Source organism: Meles meles, chromosome 8 (genome assembly GCF_922984935.1).
Source record: "Meles meles chromosome 8, mMelMel3.1 paternal haplotype, whole genome shotgun sequence".
Taxonomy (NCBI): Eukaryota; Metazoa; Chordata; class Mammalia; order Carnivora; family Mustelidae; genus Meles; species Meles meles.
Window position 1 is genome coordinate 35,500,700 of NC_060073.1, and position 19,276 is coordinate 35,519,975.

At 34.2% G+C, this 19,276-nt stretch overlaps 1 protein-coding gene and 1 non-coding gene across 3 annotated transcripts in view; one reads left to right on the top strand and one right to left on the bottom strand.

Moving 5' to 3' along the window:
* Positions 1 to 396: 396 nt before the first annotated feature.
* On the top strand, positions 397 to 500 carry LOC123950165. Its single transcript, XR_006820162.1, has one exon. It is a non-coding gene; the product is annotated as a U6 spliceosomal RNA (small nuclear RNA).
* An 8,255-nt stretch (positions 501 to 8,755) lies between these two features.
* METTL15 (methyltransferase like 15) overlaps positions 8,756 to 19,276 on the bottom strand; it is a 192,866-nt gene continuing 182,345 nt past the window's right edge. The window contains exon 6 of one of the 2 annotated variants that reach the window (XM_046017536.1): positions 8,756 to 9,290. In XM_046017536.1, coding sequence (XP_045873492.1) covers positions 8,845 to 9,290 — 446 coding nt within the window. In that variant the 3' untranslated portion in view covers positions 8,756 to 8,844. The remainder of the gene's footprint in view (positions 9,291 to 19,276) is intronic. The other variant, XM_046017537.1, reaches the window with a different exon arrangement.

Consider the following 19,276-nt stretch of genomic DNA (forward strand, 5'->3'; position numbering starts at 1 on the left):
AAGTTTGAGAGTTACATCTTTCAGGTGTATATTTTCAGTTATTTCTTATTTCCTTCAGCATATTGATAGCATTTGTCTGCATATTCCATGAATACTTTTAAATTATCTGTATATTTCTCCCTCTTTTAAAAATCATGCCTTGTTGGGGCACCTGGGTGGCTCAGTCAGTTAAGTGTCTGCCTTCGCCTCAGGTCATAATTCCAGCTTCCTGGGTCAAGGCCCATTCTGCTCAGTGGGAGTGTGAGAGAAATAAGGCTATAGAAGGAGTGATTTTGGAGAATGCAATGGAGAACAGGTTTTTATGGAAGCACAATCAATATTATCAAACATTGCAGAGAAAAAGTAAGTCAAAAGGGAGATTAGGATATTGAGTCTGGTAATTAAGAGGTCATCATTGTGCTTACTTCAGCAACACATACACTAAAATTCAAATGATACAGACAAGATAACGGCTCCCGTGCAAGGATGACATGTAAATTTGTGAAATGTTCCATTAAAAAAATTGACACCACCAGTAATCCTTAAGAGAATGGTTAATATAGACAGTTATGGATGGACAAATGAAAGACAGGTGAAGAGTTGGGAGGTAGCGTAGACTTTAAGAAGGCAAGTAGTGAAACAAAACAGAATGAGAGGTGCAGTATTTTGGTAAGGGAAACAGAGTCAGGGAGAGATTTTAGCCCTTGTTTGACTTTTTTTTTTTTTTAAGATTTTGTTTATTTATTTGATAGAGAGAGCACAGCAGAGGGAGCAGTAGGCAGAGGGAGAAGGAGAAGCAGGCTTCTGGCTGAGCAGTGAGCCCGACATGAGGCTTGATCTCAGGACACCCAAGTCCTTGTTTGCTTTTAGCCTAGGGCACTTTTGAGTATGTTTATAGACTGAAGGAAAGATACTAGTGGGAACAGATTAAAGACTGGAGGGATAAGCAAAATTAGTTGATCCAAGTCCCAGATAAAATAGAAAAGGAGAAAGTTTAATCTCTCCACTGAGATGTAGGAGTACAAAATAGAGATAAAGGACCAGATTTATAAGTGCCAAGATGAAGATAAGGAGGTGGGAATTACAAGGATTCAGTTCTGTAGTATCTGTTTCTATGGTGCGGTAAAAAAGGTCATCAACTCATTCTTAGTATAAACAGTTCCCTTACCTTTCTCTAGTTATTTTCCCTTTAACATCTGTAACACATATATTTAGTCCTTCTTATTGACTTTAAAGTGCAGAAGTAAGAAACTTTTTTTATATTCCTATAGCAATCTTCTATCTCTCATTTCATGAAGTACTCAATTCCTTTCCCCGCTCAAAAGAATCTTAATATAAGGACTGTGTAGGTTGGCTACTTGCTGATATGGAAGCATAGGAGGACAAATACTTTCTCCAACATAAATGAAGATCAAATAACTTTAGCAACTGGTTCTTTTTTTCCCCCATTTTGCTTTCTTATAGGTGGGAGCTCCAAAAGAGCAATAACTGTGTTTTATATACCATGTCAATATATTACAAACACTGGGGGTATTAAATAAATAATAAATGGGGGTAAAGTTTCCAAATAATAAAGCTGACTATAACCCAGTCACAACTGCTGCTAGTAATGAGAGGCTGAGCTTAAAACTACATGAATAAAGCATACATATCCTTAATCATGATGTCCAGAAATTTCAGTTAACTCATAAATATTTATTATTTTCTATTTGATACATAGCAACCTGATGAGAAAATACCAGTATTATCCTCATCTTAAAGTGAAATAAATGAGGATTCAAGGGATTAAAGAGCATACCCAAGTTTATATATCCAACTAATATACGCAGACCTGGAATTCAAACATGTTTTTCTGAGTCCAAAGCCAATGGTGTAATTTACAATGTTATGCATCCTCCTTCTCAATTTAACACCTATAAGAGTTGGATGATAACATTTTTCCTTGTGAGAGAATAAGGAATCATACTCTTTGATAGTTTAACAATGCAAATTTTCACCCTGTGCAAGGCAGACAAGTATATTGTCCAAAGCATAAGAATGGAGTTTAATGGACAGAAATAATTATTCAAGAATGAGAAATGGAGCATATCTTATTGTTTGATTTCACTATTGTATTTTCGTGCCAGGGCAATGATGTATTTTAATAGGGCATAAGCTAATAATGGTAGAAAACTTGTTCAGTATTTAAGGTAAAGAACTGCTTAAGGAAATATGACATTACCAAAGAGCCAACCTTCTACTTTGCATATCAGAGCATTAAATTTTATTTCTTTATTTTATAGTCCAACAATTTTGGTAGATTATATAAAAAAGAATGAGGTTGCCCAAAGAGTCTGTGAAGAATTTTAAGGTCTATCTAAATAACAGGCAATATGAACTATCACCACTGAATCTTAAATAATTAATTCCATTGAATTTTTTAATGGTTTGGGAAATTTATGCTATAACCAGACTTATAAAAAATAATTTATATTTAAACTTTCTCTTAGTATTTCTGCAGATCATGCTGTGTGTTACCAAACATTAGTTGGAAATAGTAGCTATAAACAGATGAAATTTGAGAAAATAATATAAAAATAGTTATGCTTGTTATACAATCCAGCCTCTTTAGAATATGATGCTGATTTTTTTACAAACCATGCTTCATTCAACATCGAACATATGGCATTGTGGTTCTGAGAAAAATATATCTCTGATCAAGATTTCTATCACTAAATTTATATTTATGAGGCACTTCAAAAAATTCTTTTATTCTTTAATACTTACCCCTTTCTATTATAGATTGTTGCATACAAACAACTAATCTATTAGATTAATACAGCAATCACAAAAATTCAATAGAAAAGTAACTTAATTAAAATAATTACATAATTTTGACCATAAGCAATTTTAGTTAATTCTTATCCATTACAAAGATTCTAACAGGTAGGTCTTAGTTTGTGAGATTACATGCTAATATTGCCTTTTATTTCTTTTTCTACAGTGAATTGGAAACATAAAGCCACCTCAGCTGGTATAAGCAATTCACATAGCAATGTGAACAGAGAAAGGGAAAAGGAGTTTAAAAACAAGAAGAACAAATCAAATGCTTCATTTTGTTAAAAATATTTTATTTATTTGACAGAGAGAAATGGCAACTAGGCAGAGAGGCATGCAGAGAGAGAGGAGGAAGCAGGCTCCCCGCGGAGCAGAGAGCCCGATGTGGGGCTCAATCCCAGAACTCTGGGATCATGACCTGAGCTGAAGGCAGAGGCTTTAACCCACTGAGCCACGCAGGTGCCCCCAAATGCTTCATTTTTAATGTTATCCTTTTACTATATAAGCAAATCAAATATGTTTAGGCCAGGGTCTCACTGAGGGGAACTGTCTTGTCATCTGTTAGTGTAAACTAAATATTCTATAAACATGGGCAAATGGCTCTAAATAAATCTAAAATATACAGTTTTTAAAAAGTAAAAAGAATATCTGGGGCACCTGGGTGGCTCAGTGGGTTAAAGCCTCTGCCTTCGGCTCAGGCCATGATCCCAGGGTCCTGGGATCGAGCCCCGCATCGGGCTCTCTGCTCAGCAGGGAGCCCGCTTCCTCCTCTCTCTCTGCCTGCCTCTCTGCCTACTTGTGATCTCTGTCAAGTAAATAAATAAAATCTTTAAAAAAATAAAAGAAATAAAAAGAATATCCAGTAAAGGATTTATACCCCAAATATATAAAGAATTTACTACAATTCCATACTGACACAAATAATCCAATTAAGAAATGGGCACAGAAACTTAATATACCTTTTCCAAGTAAGACACACAGATGGACAACAGACACATGAAAAAATACTCAACATCACTAATTAGGGAAATGCAAATCAAAATCACAATGAGATACTACCTTACACTTGTTAGAAAGTCTAGTATCAAAAAGACCAGGAATAACAAGTGGTGGTGAGGATGTGGAAAAGAGAAAACCCTCATGCACTGTTGATAGAATGTAAACTGGTGTAAAAACAGTATGAAGTTTCCTCAAAAAATTAAAATAAAAATGCCACACAACTCTAATTCCAGCACTGTATATTTACCGTCTCAAAATGAAAACGCTAACTCAAAAAGATATATGCATCCCTATGTTTACTGCAGCATTATTTACAATAACTAAGTTATGGAAGCAACCCAGGTGTCCATCAATAGATGAGCGGATAAGTAAGATGTGGTATGAAATCTTGCCATTTGTGACCATATAGCTAGAACTAGAGAGTATTATTATGCTAAGGGAAATAAGATATAATTTCACTTTTATGTGGGATCTAAAACACAAACCAAAAACAAACAACTAAAAATAAAACAAAATAAAACAAAAAACCAGCCCAGAAACAAAATCATAAATACAGAGAAAAAACTGAGTGATTTCCAGAGGGTAAGGGATTAACAGGATGGGTGAGTTAGGTAAAGGGGATTAATAGGTACAGACTACAGTTATAAAATAAATAAGCCACAGGAATGAAAAGTACAGTAGGGAATATAGTCCATAATATTTTAATAGTGGTGTAAGGTGATAGTAACTACACTTACTGTGATGAGCATAGTGTAATGTACAGAATTGTGGAATCACAATGTTAACTATATTTCAATTAAAAAAGTTAAAAATGTCAATCACCTTAAATTGAGTAAATTTATTAATGGATAATATAGCATAAAACTATAAAAAAAGGAGAGAAGTGAGAAGTGTTTTTTATTTCTTCCTAAATAGTTTCTTAAAAAGGTTTATTTATATAAGTAATCTGTACACCCAACGTGGTGCTCAAACTTATGGCCCCCAAGATCAAGAGCAGCATGCCCTTCCAACTGTGCCAGCCAGGACCTCTTCCCCACCAAAATAATCAGCTTTAAATACATGCTATGTAATGAATATAGATATATTTTTTAATGAACTAAAAGTGTGGATACAATATTTTTTATTTATTGTACATTTTGAATGTCCCATTAAGAATTATCTCATATTTTGGAATGCCTGGGTGGCTCAGTCTGTTAAGCATCTGCCTTTGGCTCAAGTCATGATCCCAGGTCCTGGGATCAAGTCCTGCATTGGGCTTCTTGCTCAGCAGGGAGTTAGCTTCTCTCTCTCCCTGACACTCTTCCTGCTTGTGTGCACTTTCTCTCTCTCTCTGACAAATAATTTTTTTTTAAAAGAGCTATCTCGTTTTTTTTGAATGAGAGAGCTGAAATGAAAATTGCTTTTTTAGAAATCTGTAGTGTAGACTCATCATTATTTATACTTATTTAAAAACAAAAATCAGAAAAAATAATTTGATAAACCTGTGAAGATACGTAATACTCTGCAAGACCAAAGAAAATATGATTTTCAAATGCTTGGAAGTAAATTTTAAGAGATTTTTAAAAACCTACATAAGCATAATGTATTCTTTTATAAACTATTGGTTGTAACATAATAAATAATTCAATACAAATGACTTTGAGCCCAAAGCATATATCATATATTACATGAAATAGAAAGAAATATAGATAAAATTCATGCCTCCCTAAAGATCCTACAAACTCCAAATATTATATAGTAATAAACAATATTTAAAACAAAATGAATATATGAAAGTATAAACTCAAAACTGTTTACAGTTATTAAATTTAATTTCTTAATAAGCAGTGAACTAAGAACTGATATACCTCTTAAGAACTGATGTACTACACAATGGTACTGATGTTATATTAAAATGTCTGGTAGAAAGCAGTCAAAAAGAATTTCAGAAATGTAAAACAATCTTGTTTTATATTCATTATATTTTATTGGAAAAGAAATACACATTCATTTTAATAACAAGTGTTTATTTTCTGTATGTATTGTTTGGATTCACAAAAACATTTTCCAGCATTAAGCATTTAAAATTCATTCATTATTTTATTATACATTCTACAGCAAAGACTAAGAAGCAGACAAGAATGATTGCAGTGAACAGCCTAATTACAGAAAATAACTCCTATATTTTTACATTACAACATTTTAAAACAATTTTGTGTTTACTGAAGAAAGGATTTTTTCATGCATAATCAAGATTTACCACACATTGGGTGGCTTTCAACAATAGCGATGTATTCTGCCATTGTTCCGGAGTTGGAAGGTCTGAAATCTACGTTGTCAGTGAAGTTGTCGGTTCCTACGTAAGACTGTAGGAGACTCTCTTCCATGCTTCTCTCCTAGCTTCCAATGGCTGCCAGAAATCCGTGGTTTCCCCTGGCTTGTAGATGTATCATTCTAATGTCTGCTTTTATTTTCATGTGCCATTCTTCCTGGCATCTCTGTTTCTCTTTTCTTCTTCTATTTCTTCTTTTTTTTTTAAATTTAAGATTTTATTTATTTATTTGAAAGAGAGAGAAGGTAAGAGACAGAAAGCATGAGAGGGAGGACAGTCAGGGAGAAATAGACTCCCCAGTGAGTGGGAAGCCCAATGTAGGGCTCTATCCTGGGACTCCGGGATCATGTCCTGAGCCAAAGGCAGATGCTTAACTGACTGAGGCACCCAGGCACCCCTCTCTTCTCTTCTTATAAGGACAGCACATATATTGGATTAAGGACCTGCTCTGCTCCGGTATACTTCAGCTGAACTACTTACAACTGGAGTGATCATACTGCCAGATAACTTCTGAGAAGGACATGAATTTGGGGGTGGGAGTGGAATACTACTCAACACAGTGCAGTCACTTTCCATTTAACATTAAAGAAAAAAATCCCCATACTATACAGGATCCAAAAACGACAGATGAAATAGGTTAAATCATTGTTGAATATAAGAGTATATAAGAGCATGACCTCTTATTTTCTAAACAGATACTTGGATAGGAATGTACCTTTGGGAATCTTTCTCATTCAGAAATATAACTCATATACTAGAGAAAAAAACATTTTTTTCCAGAAAGATTCAGTGAAGCAACCTAGTTACATTCATTTTTTTTTAATTTGAGGATACTGCTCCCTAGAATATTTTCTAATTCTGCACAATTAGAAATTAATTCTACTGCAGAATTGCTCAGATTTGAATAAAGCCTATAAAGTTGCAAACAAGCTTGAGAACTTAAATTAAATATTACAGAGATAAAGTAAATCTAAGGTGAATTCAAGTATTTAATTCTTATCCTTTGCCCATACTTACGTTGATATTTTATTCACTTGTATTCACCAATTCATAATCTGTCACCATAATTAAGGAGATGAATTTTTCCTATATTTGAATAGTTTACTAAGCATATTAATAGTATAAATATGATTTTAGGGAAATCACTTAAGAAAACAATCATTTATATATACCTTTAATCAACATGGCAATATATCCTTTAACTATATCTATTATTAATCCTTCAAGTCATAATTCAAGCATAATTCACGTCAGACCCAGTTTCCTTCAGTAAGTGAAATCCCTACTAGATGTTCTTGCAGTACCCTGTACTGCTTCTTTGTAGCTTTTACCACGGTGTTAATTTTATATTGATTTTTGTGATTATTTAACTATCATTACTCTTCTCCACTAGATTATATACTCCATAGGATCGGTACTGTGAGGTATGTATATTTTATTGACCTTTGTTTCTCTGACTAGTTAGTACTTGCTGAATAACTAAAGAAATTAGAAATGCATATTCACATATTAAAAAGTTGATATATGAATCATGAATCAATCTCCTTAATATGTTAAAGAATCGTTTACCAAGTGAATGTCTCCTAAATAAACATTTCAATATTACAGTCACTATTGTAAGTAAAAACATTAGAGGCACATTCATTTTAATATTTTTAATATATCATATACTTCTCTATTTCAAATAGACTTGGTTGAATTATTCTGAATATCTCAATTAAAAAATGCAGGATTCAAATGATAATAGATTTTATTATGTGTCAAAGGCATTCTGGGATATTATTAATATAAATATAATTGACTTTAAATATAAGTTTCATGAAATATTCACTATGAGAGCTATTAAAGCAATTCTGCATTTTTACGTTGCAATGTGAAAAATGGTATATATCATATTGTAAAATCCTTTTAAAACAATGAATACTATAAAATCAAAAGTGACATTTATCAAGTATGATGCATCTAAAAATAATATTTGAAAATTTAAAATTTGCATAATTCCTATATTTGAGGACTATAGTACTATGTAATTATTCCTAAATAGAAATTAAAATTTCTTCCATGATCATTACTAATTATTTGATCAACAGAAAGTCTGTTGCAAATCTGAATATCTAAATTCAGAATTTAAAGCATGCAGATACAATTAAAATCTCTCTCTTTTGACAGCTTGAGTTTACATATTTAGATATACACACATAATACTCTTCCTCTTTTAAAAAAAAAATTTCCTGGGCACCTGGGTGGCTCAGTGGGTTAAGCCGCTGCCTTCGGCTCAAGTCATGATCTCAGGGTCCTGGGATCGAGTCCCGCATTGGGCTCTCTTCTCAGCAGGGGCCTGCTTCCCTCTTGTTCTCTCTGCCTGCCTCTCTGTCTACTTGTGATCTCTCTCTGTCAAATAAATAAATAAAATCTCAAAAAAAAAAAGACACTTTATAAGTTTTTAAAAAAATTTCCTGATTAGAGAAAGGACTGCATTTCAAAAATTAAATATAATTCCAGTTTTGAGATGCTGATGCTCCTTTAGTTGAACTTTCTGTGTCATGCTAACATTTCTGACATTTTCTTTTCAAGGAAAATAATGGTAAATACCCTTAATTTCCACATACATGTACTACAACTCTTTCTATATATATCTCTCATACTTTCTTATATTAAGCCATTCAGTAATACCACGTTAAAAAAGAAGAGAGAAACTGTGAAGGAAAAACTTGAAGGATCAAATGATGAAAACTTTCTCATAATTTGATAGCTGCTCTAAGCTTGGCTGAGCGTGCTCTGGGGTTCTCCTGTATATCCTGATCTTCTGGAGTAAGTACTTTCTTGTGTATCAATTCCCACATTAAAGGGGCCCTGCCTATCAAGCCTCCTTCCTTGTTTTCATGACCTGACCCCAACTGTGATGCTTGTATCACCTTCTGTCTAGCACTTAAGTTAAACCTTTCTGTCATGCTTATCCCAAGCAGGAATCGTTTGACTATGCGATCCTCTAATGAATGGAAGGAGAGGGCAACAAGGCGGCCACCAGGTCTCAGAAACTTCTGAGCTGTCTTCAATCCTATGTAAAGTTCATTGAGCTCATTGTTCACAAATATTCGAAAAGCTTGGAAAGTCTTGGTAGCAATATGGGTAGATCGTTGTAGCAAGTCTTTCCGTGCAAAAACAGCAGAGGGAGGAAATGCACCTATGAATAGATTTTGTAAAGAGGAAAAGAGGATAGGAAAAATTAATATTTTCCACTGTAAATCTACCGGGTTATGTGAGCATATAGTTAAGGAACCACGTTTCATTAGAAAATTTGGCATTTCATACATTCTTCCTTTTTATTTCTAAGCACTCTATCAAGATATAAACTATTGTGTCAAAAACAGCTTTTGTAACTCATAAGAGTAACTGGAGTCAAACAAGGAGTAGAGAAGGAGTCAGACAAATATTTGAAGATATAACAATAAACAAACTTCCCAACTTGCGTGAAAAATATTAACTCACTAATATAATAAGTTCAGTGAACTACAATTATAATAAACAAAAGAAAACTATATCTAGGTAGATCATAATCAAACTACTACAAGCTAAAGATAAACAGAAAAATGTTGAATAAAATAAAGAAATATATTACATAAAGGAGACCAAAAATAGGATTAACAGTTATTTTCTCATGAAAACAATGGAATCTATAAGATACTGGAATAATATTCAAAGTGTTAAGGGAAAAAAAAAAAAAAACACCTGTCTTCCAAGAAGGCTATCTAAAACTATTCTTCAGAATAAAAGGTTCAAAGACATTTTCAAATAAATAAAATATAAGAGAATTCATTGCTAATATGTCTGCATTCAAGAAATGCTAAAGGAAATACTTCATGTTGAAATAAAATTATACCAAATGATAACTTGCAACAGAAAGAAAGAGAATAGAGATATATCTATATAGATATCTATATATCTCTCTATATGAGTTCTCTTAATTTCTATAAAGGCAGGACTCCTTAAGTGACATTATAATAATATTTTTTACATTTGTATACATTATAATATAGGTATAGATTTGTACAAAGGATTAGAGTGGCTAAATGGAACTATATTTTTGCAAGATTCATATGTTGTACTGAAAGTTAAAGTTGCATGTTTTGGTCCCTAGAGCAATCAATAAAACTAATGCAAAGAAATAAAGCTAATAACCTCATAGAGAATAAAAAGAGTACACACAAAAAAATATTGCTTAACATAAAAGATGGCAGAAGAGAACAAGAAAATAGAAATGAGACAAAGAGAAGATGAACAGTAAAATGGCAGACAGTAAAAACCAAGTATATCAACTACATTAAGTACAAATGTACTAAAGACACCAATATAAATGAGGTTATCTGACTAAAGAACAGCAGGACCTAACTATACATTTTCTACAGAAATTTACAGAAATGTACTTTATTTTTTATTTTCTAAAGATTTTATTTATTTGACAGAGACTGCATGATCTGGGGGAGCAGCAGGCAGAGGGGGAAGGAGAAGCAGACTCCCCACTGTCCTATACAGGGCTGGATCCCAGGATCTGGGATCATGACCTGAGGCACTCAGGCACCCCAACAGAAATATACTTTAAATATAAAAATACAGATAAAAGTGAGCAAAAGGCTGTGAAAAGATACACCATGAAGACAGAAGCATAAAAAGAGAGATCATATTAATATTATAAAAATCAAACTTTTAAAAAGGAGAACTCCTAGACCCAAAGAGAAACATTTCCTATTGAGAAAAAGGTCAATACAGCAGGAAGATACAAGTGTAAATGCATATGAGCCAAATAACATAGTTCTCAAAATTTGGACATCTGTGAAAAAGACAAACATTTATAAAAACAACTGATTTTTTAAAAATATTTTATTTATTTATTTGACAGAGAGAGAGGTCACAAGTAGGCAGAGAGGCAGGCAGAGAGAGAGGGAGAAACAGGCTCCCCACTGAGCAGAGAGCCTGATGTGGGGCTCAATCCCAGGACCCTGAGATCATGACCTGAGCCGAAGGCAGAGGCTTAAACCACTGAGCCACCCAGGTGCCCCCAAAACAACTGATTTTTTAATCAAATTGTTAAGTTAGTTCAATGGAGAAAGAACAGATTTTCAATGGAAGTGACTATCACAAATGAAGATGAACTTCAACTCTTACTGCACACTGTATACGCAAGAGTAAACACTAAACCTAAAATACATATCTGACAAAACTCTTACCCAGAATATGTAAGGAAACCTCACAACTTAATAAGAAGCCAAACCACCTATATTCGAAAATTTGAACAAACACTTCACAAAAGTTATATAATCAAAACATATGTAAAGATGTTCATCATCATTAGTCATAAAAATGCAAATTAAAACCACAATGAAATACCACTACACGTCCATTAGAACTGCCAAATCCTAGAAAGAAATTACTAAAACTGACCCAAGAAGAAATAGATAATCTGAATAGAACAATTATAAGTGAAAGGATTAAGTCAGTAATCAAAAGCAACCCACGAAGAAAAAGTCCAGGGCCAGATGTCCTCACTGCTGAATTCTGCCAAGCACTCAAATAATTAGAAACATTTCTTCACAGATTCTTCAAAAAAACTGAAGAAAAGGGAACACTTCTCAAATTACTTTATGAGGCCAGTATTACTATGAAACTAAAACCAAAGGCATCTCAAGGAAATTACAGACCAGTTATCTCTTACAAATCTAAACATTAAAATCCTCAACAAAATACGAGCAAATTGAATTCAGCAACATATTAAAAGGATTATAAGCCATGAAGAAGTGGGATGGTCATGACCAATGATGGTTCAACAGATGAAAATTATTCAATGTAGTATGTCACATTGACAGAATGAAGGAAAAAACCCACATGATTATGTCAATTGATGCAGAAAAAAGCACCTGAAGAAATTCGACACCCTTTCATGATAAAAACACTTAAGAACTAGGAATAGAATGAAGCCCATGTATGAGAACCCAAAGCTAATATTATACTTAAAGATGAAAGACTGAAAGCTTTTCCTCAAAGATCATGAACAAGGCAGAGAGAAGGGGAAGCAGGCTCCCTGCTGAGCAGAGTCCAATGTGGAGCCTGATCCCAGGATCCAGAGATCACGACCTGAGCCGAAGGCAGAGGTTCAACCCACTGAGCCACTCAGACACCCCTGAGCAACTGATTTTTGACAGTTGTGTCAAAGCCTTTCAACAGGGAAAGAATGGTCAACAGAACAAATAGGACAACTAGATAGATAGTCATACGCTAAAAAATGGAGCTGGACCCTTAAATCATACAGAGAAATGAACTAAAAAATGGATCAAAGACATAAATGTAAGAACACTATGAAATTATTAGAAAGAATTCTGTCTTAGAAAGAAAACACAGGGATAAATATTAATGACTTTGAATTTGACAAAAAAGTCTTAGCTATGACACCCAAATCACAAGCAATAAAAGAAAATTATATTTCATCAAAATTAATTTTGTTATTCAAAGGACACCATCAAGAAAGTGAAAAGACAGGCAAAAGAATGGAGAATAAATTGCAAATCATGTATCTAGAATATGTACAATATATATCAATGGATCTAGAATACGTAAAAGAAGAAAACTACAGAATGATGCATATATGATACTATTTACATTTTAAAATATGCACATCAAAACAGACAAGCTTCACCTAGTTTTCAAGAATAGGGATGAAGAAAAAATGTTGATTTTTAAATAAATTAATAAATATAATTTTCCTTAAACTTACTCCATTGGCATACAAATATGATATTAAAGTATAATGTTCAATTAACTTATACAGGAATTTTCTATTTAATTTCTTTTGATTAATCATGTCTTAAAATTTTTGTTCCTAAAGAATATTATCCCATAGAGATGTAATCCTTGTGATCCAGATATCCTATGGATGAAGATCAGAGTATGGCTGCAATCCTGGCTCTTGAGTCTCATTGGCATGCTTCTTACAGGAAAAGTAAATTATACAAGGCTGATACCTTAGTTCACATTTTAGTAACCTTTAGGTCCAGTAGCACATTAAGACAAATTTGATTAATCTTCTTAGGAAACTGGATCAGAGAATGAAAGAAATAATATCTTACTTGTACCAGAGAGCTAAGAACCTGGCTGTCTAAAGTTAACCAAATCCATGCTATGGGTTCACTCTTTCATCCACAAAAACTGCTTTGCTGAAAGGCTCGAAAATGTTAGATGTTAGACAATTTATCAACTAACAAGCAGGTCTCTCAGAAACAAAATATCAAGCCAAAGCTGAAGAGGGAGGTATACTTTTCTATTTGCTAAGCAATCTCCTCATCATCCACAGAAAGAGTTTTGGTTACTGGGAAATCTGTTCTACAGCATCCTAAGAGCTAAACAAATATGCAACTCTTCATACTTTAGAGCATTGACTTAGAGGGTGCTTCAGCAAGGGTGTATTCCTAAAGACTTGCATGATTTAAACCTTGCATAATTAAACACTAATTTTCTCAAAGAAAAAATGTATTATAAAATAAATTTCAATTTACATGGTTTTGTTTTGTTTTTTTTAAATAGGACATAAACATCCGTGGAGCACATGAAGCAACAAATAATGAAGCATGTTTCTGCTCTAATGCTTTAAAATTTTGTAGAAATTAAATGTATGGATCAACATGGTAGTTGCTTGGCATTCTTGGCATTTTATCACATTTCAAAGATATACATTTGAGGATGTGATTATTAACAGCACTAAATTAGCCATACCTGGCTATACGTTAATGAAATAACAGAAAGGCAGAAAACTTAATAGTATTTGCTTGATATTGTCAATGATTGTATTTTCAAAAAATAATGAAAATAGAAAATGTTAAAATAATATCTGAAATCACCATGTAAATCCTAATATAAGCAATAGCATTGGTTCACTTGACATTAAAAAAAAGTATGGTAGGCATTTCTCTTTACCAGCTAAAATGACACCTTCCTGTGGCAGAATTACAGTTTATAATTCATTCAGCCAGTTAGCTGAAACTGAGATTCCTGACTAGTTCTTTTAGTTGAAGGGATCTGTTTTTATTTCAAAGTATTTCACATAAAGTGAGAATTTATTCATATTTCATATTATGCAACTTCATGTTTATATAATTAATATCCATTTAAATATATCCACCCTGCCTATGAATCTGCAGCTAAAAAATTACCACTGTGATCAATTTTTTCTTTATAAGGTCTAAGTAGACCTTGCCAATGTCATATAATGAAGAAAGAAAATATGAGCTTCCCATTTTATTTAGGAAAGGTCTTAAAGATAATAGGATAACTCCAAACCATGAAAAGCTTTTATTCTGGGGATTTTTTATTTTTGTGTAGGGAATCCTAATCTGGACTCCTTGCAATGGGTTTCCTGGACAGAATTTCCAGATGTGGTCCTATCAGCTCTGCAAGTCACATCTTCATGGACCAGAAGACGATAAAGGACTGCAATGGGCAATGTGTTCTGTGGAGCTTTTTGATGCTGCTCTGGGGATCAAAAGTACATATCCTGCCTTATTTTAGATAAGCTCAATTTCTAGAGATACCCTTCCTTTATAAACTGGCACTTTTGTTTCTGTAATTTATAGGAAGAAAGGTTGACAATGCAGATTTTATAGAATGAAATTAAAAAGAAAAAAAAACAAAAGAATTTAAATAGCATATAGTAATGGAAATTAAAATAGTAAAAAAACAAAAACAAACATCAACTGGCAATGGTACAGATAGAAAAGAAGACAAGAGGGGCGCCTGGGTGGCTCAGTGGTTTAAGCCTCTGCCTTCGGCTCAGGTCATGATCTCAGGGTCCTGGGATTGAGCCCCGCATCGGGCTCTCTGCTCAGTGGGAAGCCTGTTTCTCCCTCTCTCTGCCTGCCTCTCTGCCTACTTGTGACCTCTCTCTCTGTCAAATAAATAAATAAAATATTAAAAAAAAAAAAAGAAAAGAAGACAAGAAAAGACAATCCTACTATCAAGGATTAAGCAAGGTGTTATTGTCTAAATTAGAAAGTTTAAAGATAATCAGTAAATTGCATGTGCCTATTAGGTAGCAAAAGTGGGTTTGCTTGTGTAAGTCACTGGTCAGAGAACAAGGGACAGAGATCTCGTTGGTAAGTAGAGACTATGTGGGGATATCTGTTGGACTCTAAATTAGGACAAAGGAAGAAAAATATTAATGAGACCTGGGCCTTGCCCTTGAGGAGCTCACGGTTTTGCAACCCTTCTTCCTTCTTCCACCTCTTTCTCATATCCCATATCCTCTTATCAGAGATAGAAATTGGTCCTCTCTACTCTTCCATTTCCTGATTTTAGTCACAGATCTTGGCTAATTCATTTGATTAAGGCATAGTAGGTAAGACAGAAAACATGGACTCATTTGATTTGGTGCTTAGAGAAAATCTCTTTTTTGTGTTTTCAAGTCTACCAGTGGACTTAGTCAATACGAGGCCAATGTATATCAGTTCTAAGTGGGAAGAGGTGTGCACTTGTCACACTCCACTGCAATTACCAGCTGATTTGTCTGTCTCAGTACCTTGACTTCTGAACGGGAGCTATTTCATGATCACTCTTCATATCCCTTGTACTTAACAGAAAAGCTTGTGATCAGTCACCTGTGAAGCCTTTGAAAAAATAAAGATGCCTGGCCCCAGTCCAGACCTATGGAATCAGTTTCAGGGGTTTATTACACAGTAATCACTACTTACAAAAACCTTCACAGAGGAGTCTGATTGCAGCCAAGATTAAGAACTACTATAGTAAACACTCAGTAAATGTTTGTTGAAAAGATAATAAATAGATAATGAATGAAAAAAATAAATCGATAAGTGAATAAAAATCCAGGATCATTATTACAGTTACTTTCATATCGTTAGATGGATGTATGAAGAGTATAATATTCAGTCACATCAACGAATGGCTAAATGAAGAGGATTTTTTTAGTCACAGAAAACATCATCAACTCAGTTTTCAAATAATGTCATGAAATGTCCTACTTTTTGGTCAAATGTGAATGTGGGTACCGAATTATGATTTTAATGTGGTAAATGAACTCTCAAATTTGCTAGCAATTTTGTTATCTCGATATAACTATTTCCATGTATTTATTTAATGATATTTGATACTGGCTGGAAATGTTCTTAATGAATCAATTATTTGCACATGCAACAGAGCATCTGCAAATAACTTTAACATCCAGAAATGCAAACCTGCAAGCCTTTATTAACTGAGATAAGCCAACATGCAAGATGAACTTTTTTGCACAGTTCTTTTACAGAATAAAATAAGACATGAGAATGTAATGGTCATCAAGACCTTCAGTGATTTCAGCTCAAATTTTTTCCACAAAGATTAGTGCACAATATTGTTGAGATTTTCTGTAACGTTTTATTTCACTTAACACCTATGAAATCCAAACCACAAGTTTTCTCAATTCTTCAAAATAGCAGAACTGTTTTCTTCCTAATATGTTTTTTTTTAAGATTTTATTTATTTATTTTGAGAGGGAGAGAGCAAGAGAGCACAAACAAAGGGAGAGGGGCAGACAGAGAGGGAGAAGCAGACCCCCTGCTGAGCAGGGAACAGGATGTGAGGCTCAATCCCAAGGTCTTAGGATCATGACCTGAGCTGAAGACAGACGCTCAACCGACTGAGCCACCCAGGCACCCCTAATGGGTTTTGTTTTTTTTTTAATGTTTTGAGTTTTTTTTTTAATCCTTCTAATACTTTATATAATAGCAAAATTATGTCAGTAAAACTGACTACAAAAAGGAATTAAAACATGACATTTAATAGCAAGGTGTTTTCAAGTTAAGTACACTAAGTACACTTCAAAAAATGTATACTTAAGGAATCTCCACACTATTTTCCAAAGTGGCTGCACCAACTTGCATTCCCACCAACAGTGTAAGAGGGTTCCCCTTTCTCCACATCCTCTCCAACACTTGTTGTTTACTGTCTTGTTAATTTTGGCCATTCTAATTGGTGTAAGGTGGTATCTCAATGTGGTTTTGATTTAAATCTCCCTGATGGCTAATGAGAAATTAAAAACAGAGCTACCCTATGACCCTGCAATTGCACTACTAGGTATTTACCTCAAAGATGTAGTGAAAAGAAGGGCCACCTGTACCCCAATGTTCATAGCAGCAATGTCCGCAGTCGCCAAATTGTGGAAAGAACCAAGATGTCCTTCAACAGATGAATGGATAAAGAAGATATGGTTCATATACACAATGGAGTACTATGCCATCAGAAAGGATGAATACGCAACTTTTGTATCAACATGGATGGGACTGGAAGAGATTATGCTGAGTGAAATAAGTCAAGCAGAGAGTCAATTATCATATGGTTTCACTTACTTGTGAAGCATAAGGAATAACATGGAAGATTGGGAGATGGAGAGAAGTGAGTTGGGGGAAATCGGAGGGGAAGACAAACCATGAGAGACTTTGGACTCTGAGAAACAAACAGGGTTTTGGAGGGGAGGGAGGTGGGGGATTGGGTGAGACTGACAGTATTATGGAGGTCATGTATTGCATGCAGCACTGGGTGTGGTACATAAACAATGAATTTTGGAACACTGACAAAAAATAATAACATAAATTAAAAAAATAAAACCAAAAATGCATAGTTAAAAATAAATGTATATTAAATCCACTATGGGGAAACGAGTTGTAATTCCAATTCAATTTTACATTATTTGGTACTTAGCTCTCACAGTAATGCTGAAAAAATTCCTGACATAGAGACTGATCTTAGCTGTTCAAGGAAACTGCTAAGAGTTTTGCCTCATAAGAGTCACACCATTCTCACATTCCAAATCAGGTTTGTTGTTGCAGGATTTTTAGTTTCAGAGAGTCTCATATTCTTACTCTTTCCTTTCTCTCATATCAGCTATTTTTGATGGCTCTGTGTCTGAATGGCATTGAGAACCCCACAATTTCTCACCAATTGTACTGCTATCACCCTAATCCAAGCCATCATCACCTCCACACAGCCACCAGACCAGTCCTTTTCATATAAAAATTAGATCATGTGATTATACTGTTCAACACTTCTGGTGTCTTCCTATCACATGAAATAGAAACTGAAGTTCTTACCTTGGCCAAATGTGTCTATGTCATATGCAGCCATTGTTTCCTACCATCCCCATTTCTCTGACCTCACCTTCCTGACCTTGAGCTCTGTCAGGAAACATGGTTCTTAACTGCACATGGCATGATCCTGCCTAGGTTCTTTGACCTGTACCTTGAAAATCTGTCTTCATATACCTGGATGACTTATTCCCTACTTAATTCAGGTCTCTTCTTAAACATCACAGAATTAGTGGTGCCTGAGTGGCTCAGTTGGCAAAGCGTCTGCCTCTGGCTCAGGTCATGAGCTCAGGTTCCTGGAAGTGAGCCCCACATTGAGCTCCACATGGTGCCCCACATGGGCTCCCTTCTTCTCCCTCTCTCTCTGCCCCTTCCCCTTGCTTGTGTACTCTCTCTCAAATAAATAAATAAATAAATAAATAAAATTTTTAAAAATCACAGAATTAGAAAGGTTGTCTTTAACTACTAGTTATGAAAAGTAGCATCCTGTCACTAAAGTCCCCTTACACTATTTAATTTTTTTCATAATATCTTATCAGGGACAAACATTTACTTGTTTACCACCTGTCTTCCTCTACTAGCTGATGTGCTCAGTGAAAACAACTGTGTGTTCACTGCCATAAATCCTCTGCACCAAGAAGAGTTGGTGGATTTAAATAATGACTGCATTTGTATTTAAAGTTATAAACATAGTCATTGTTTATAAAAGCAAAAACAAAAACAAAAGCAAGGAGAAATACCAGTTGTGTATGTAGTAAAACATTAATGTCATTACTCTTTAAATCCCTCCCCAAGATGTAAATAAAAGGTATATTTTATAGCTTTTTCTTGATAAATATATATGACACTTTGTATATAAATATACCTATGGATATATTTGTAAGGAGGTAATGATCTGCACAATAACCTGCAACTTGCTTTGTTTACTTATCTCACTTAAAAATTTCAGTTGTACAGTTGCATTATACTTCATTTTGTACATTCATTAACAAATGTCTGTGGTTTGTGGTGTGGAGCTAGAACAGTAATTAAACAGAGGCAGTCTCTACTCTGG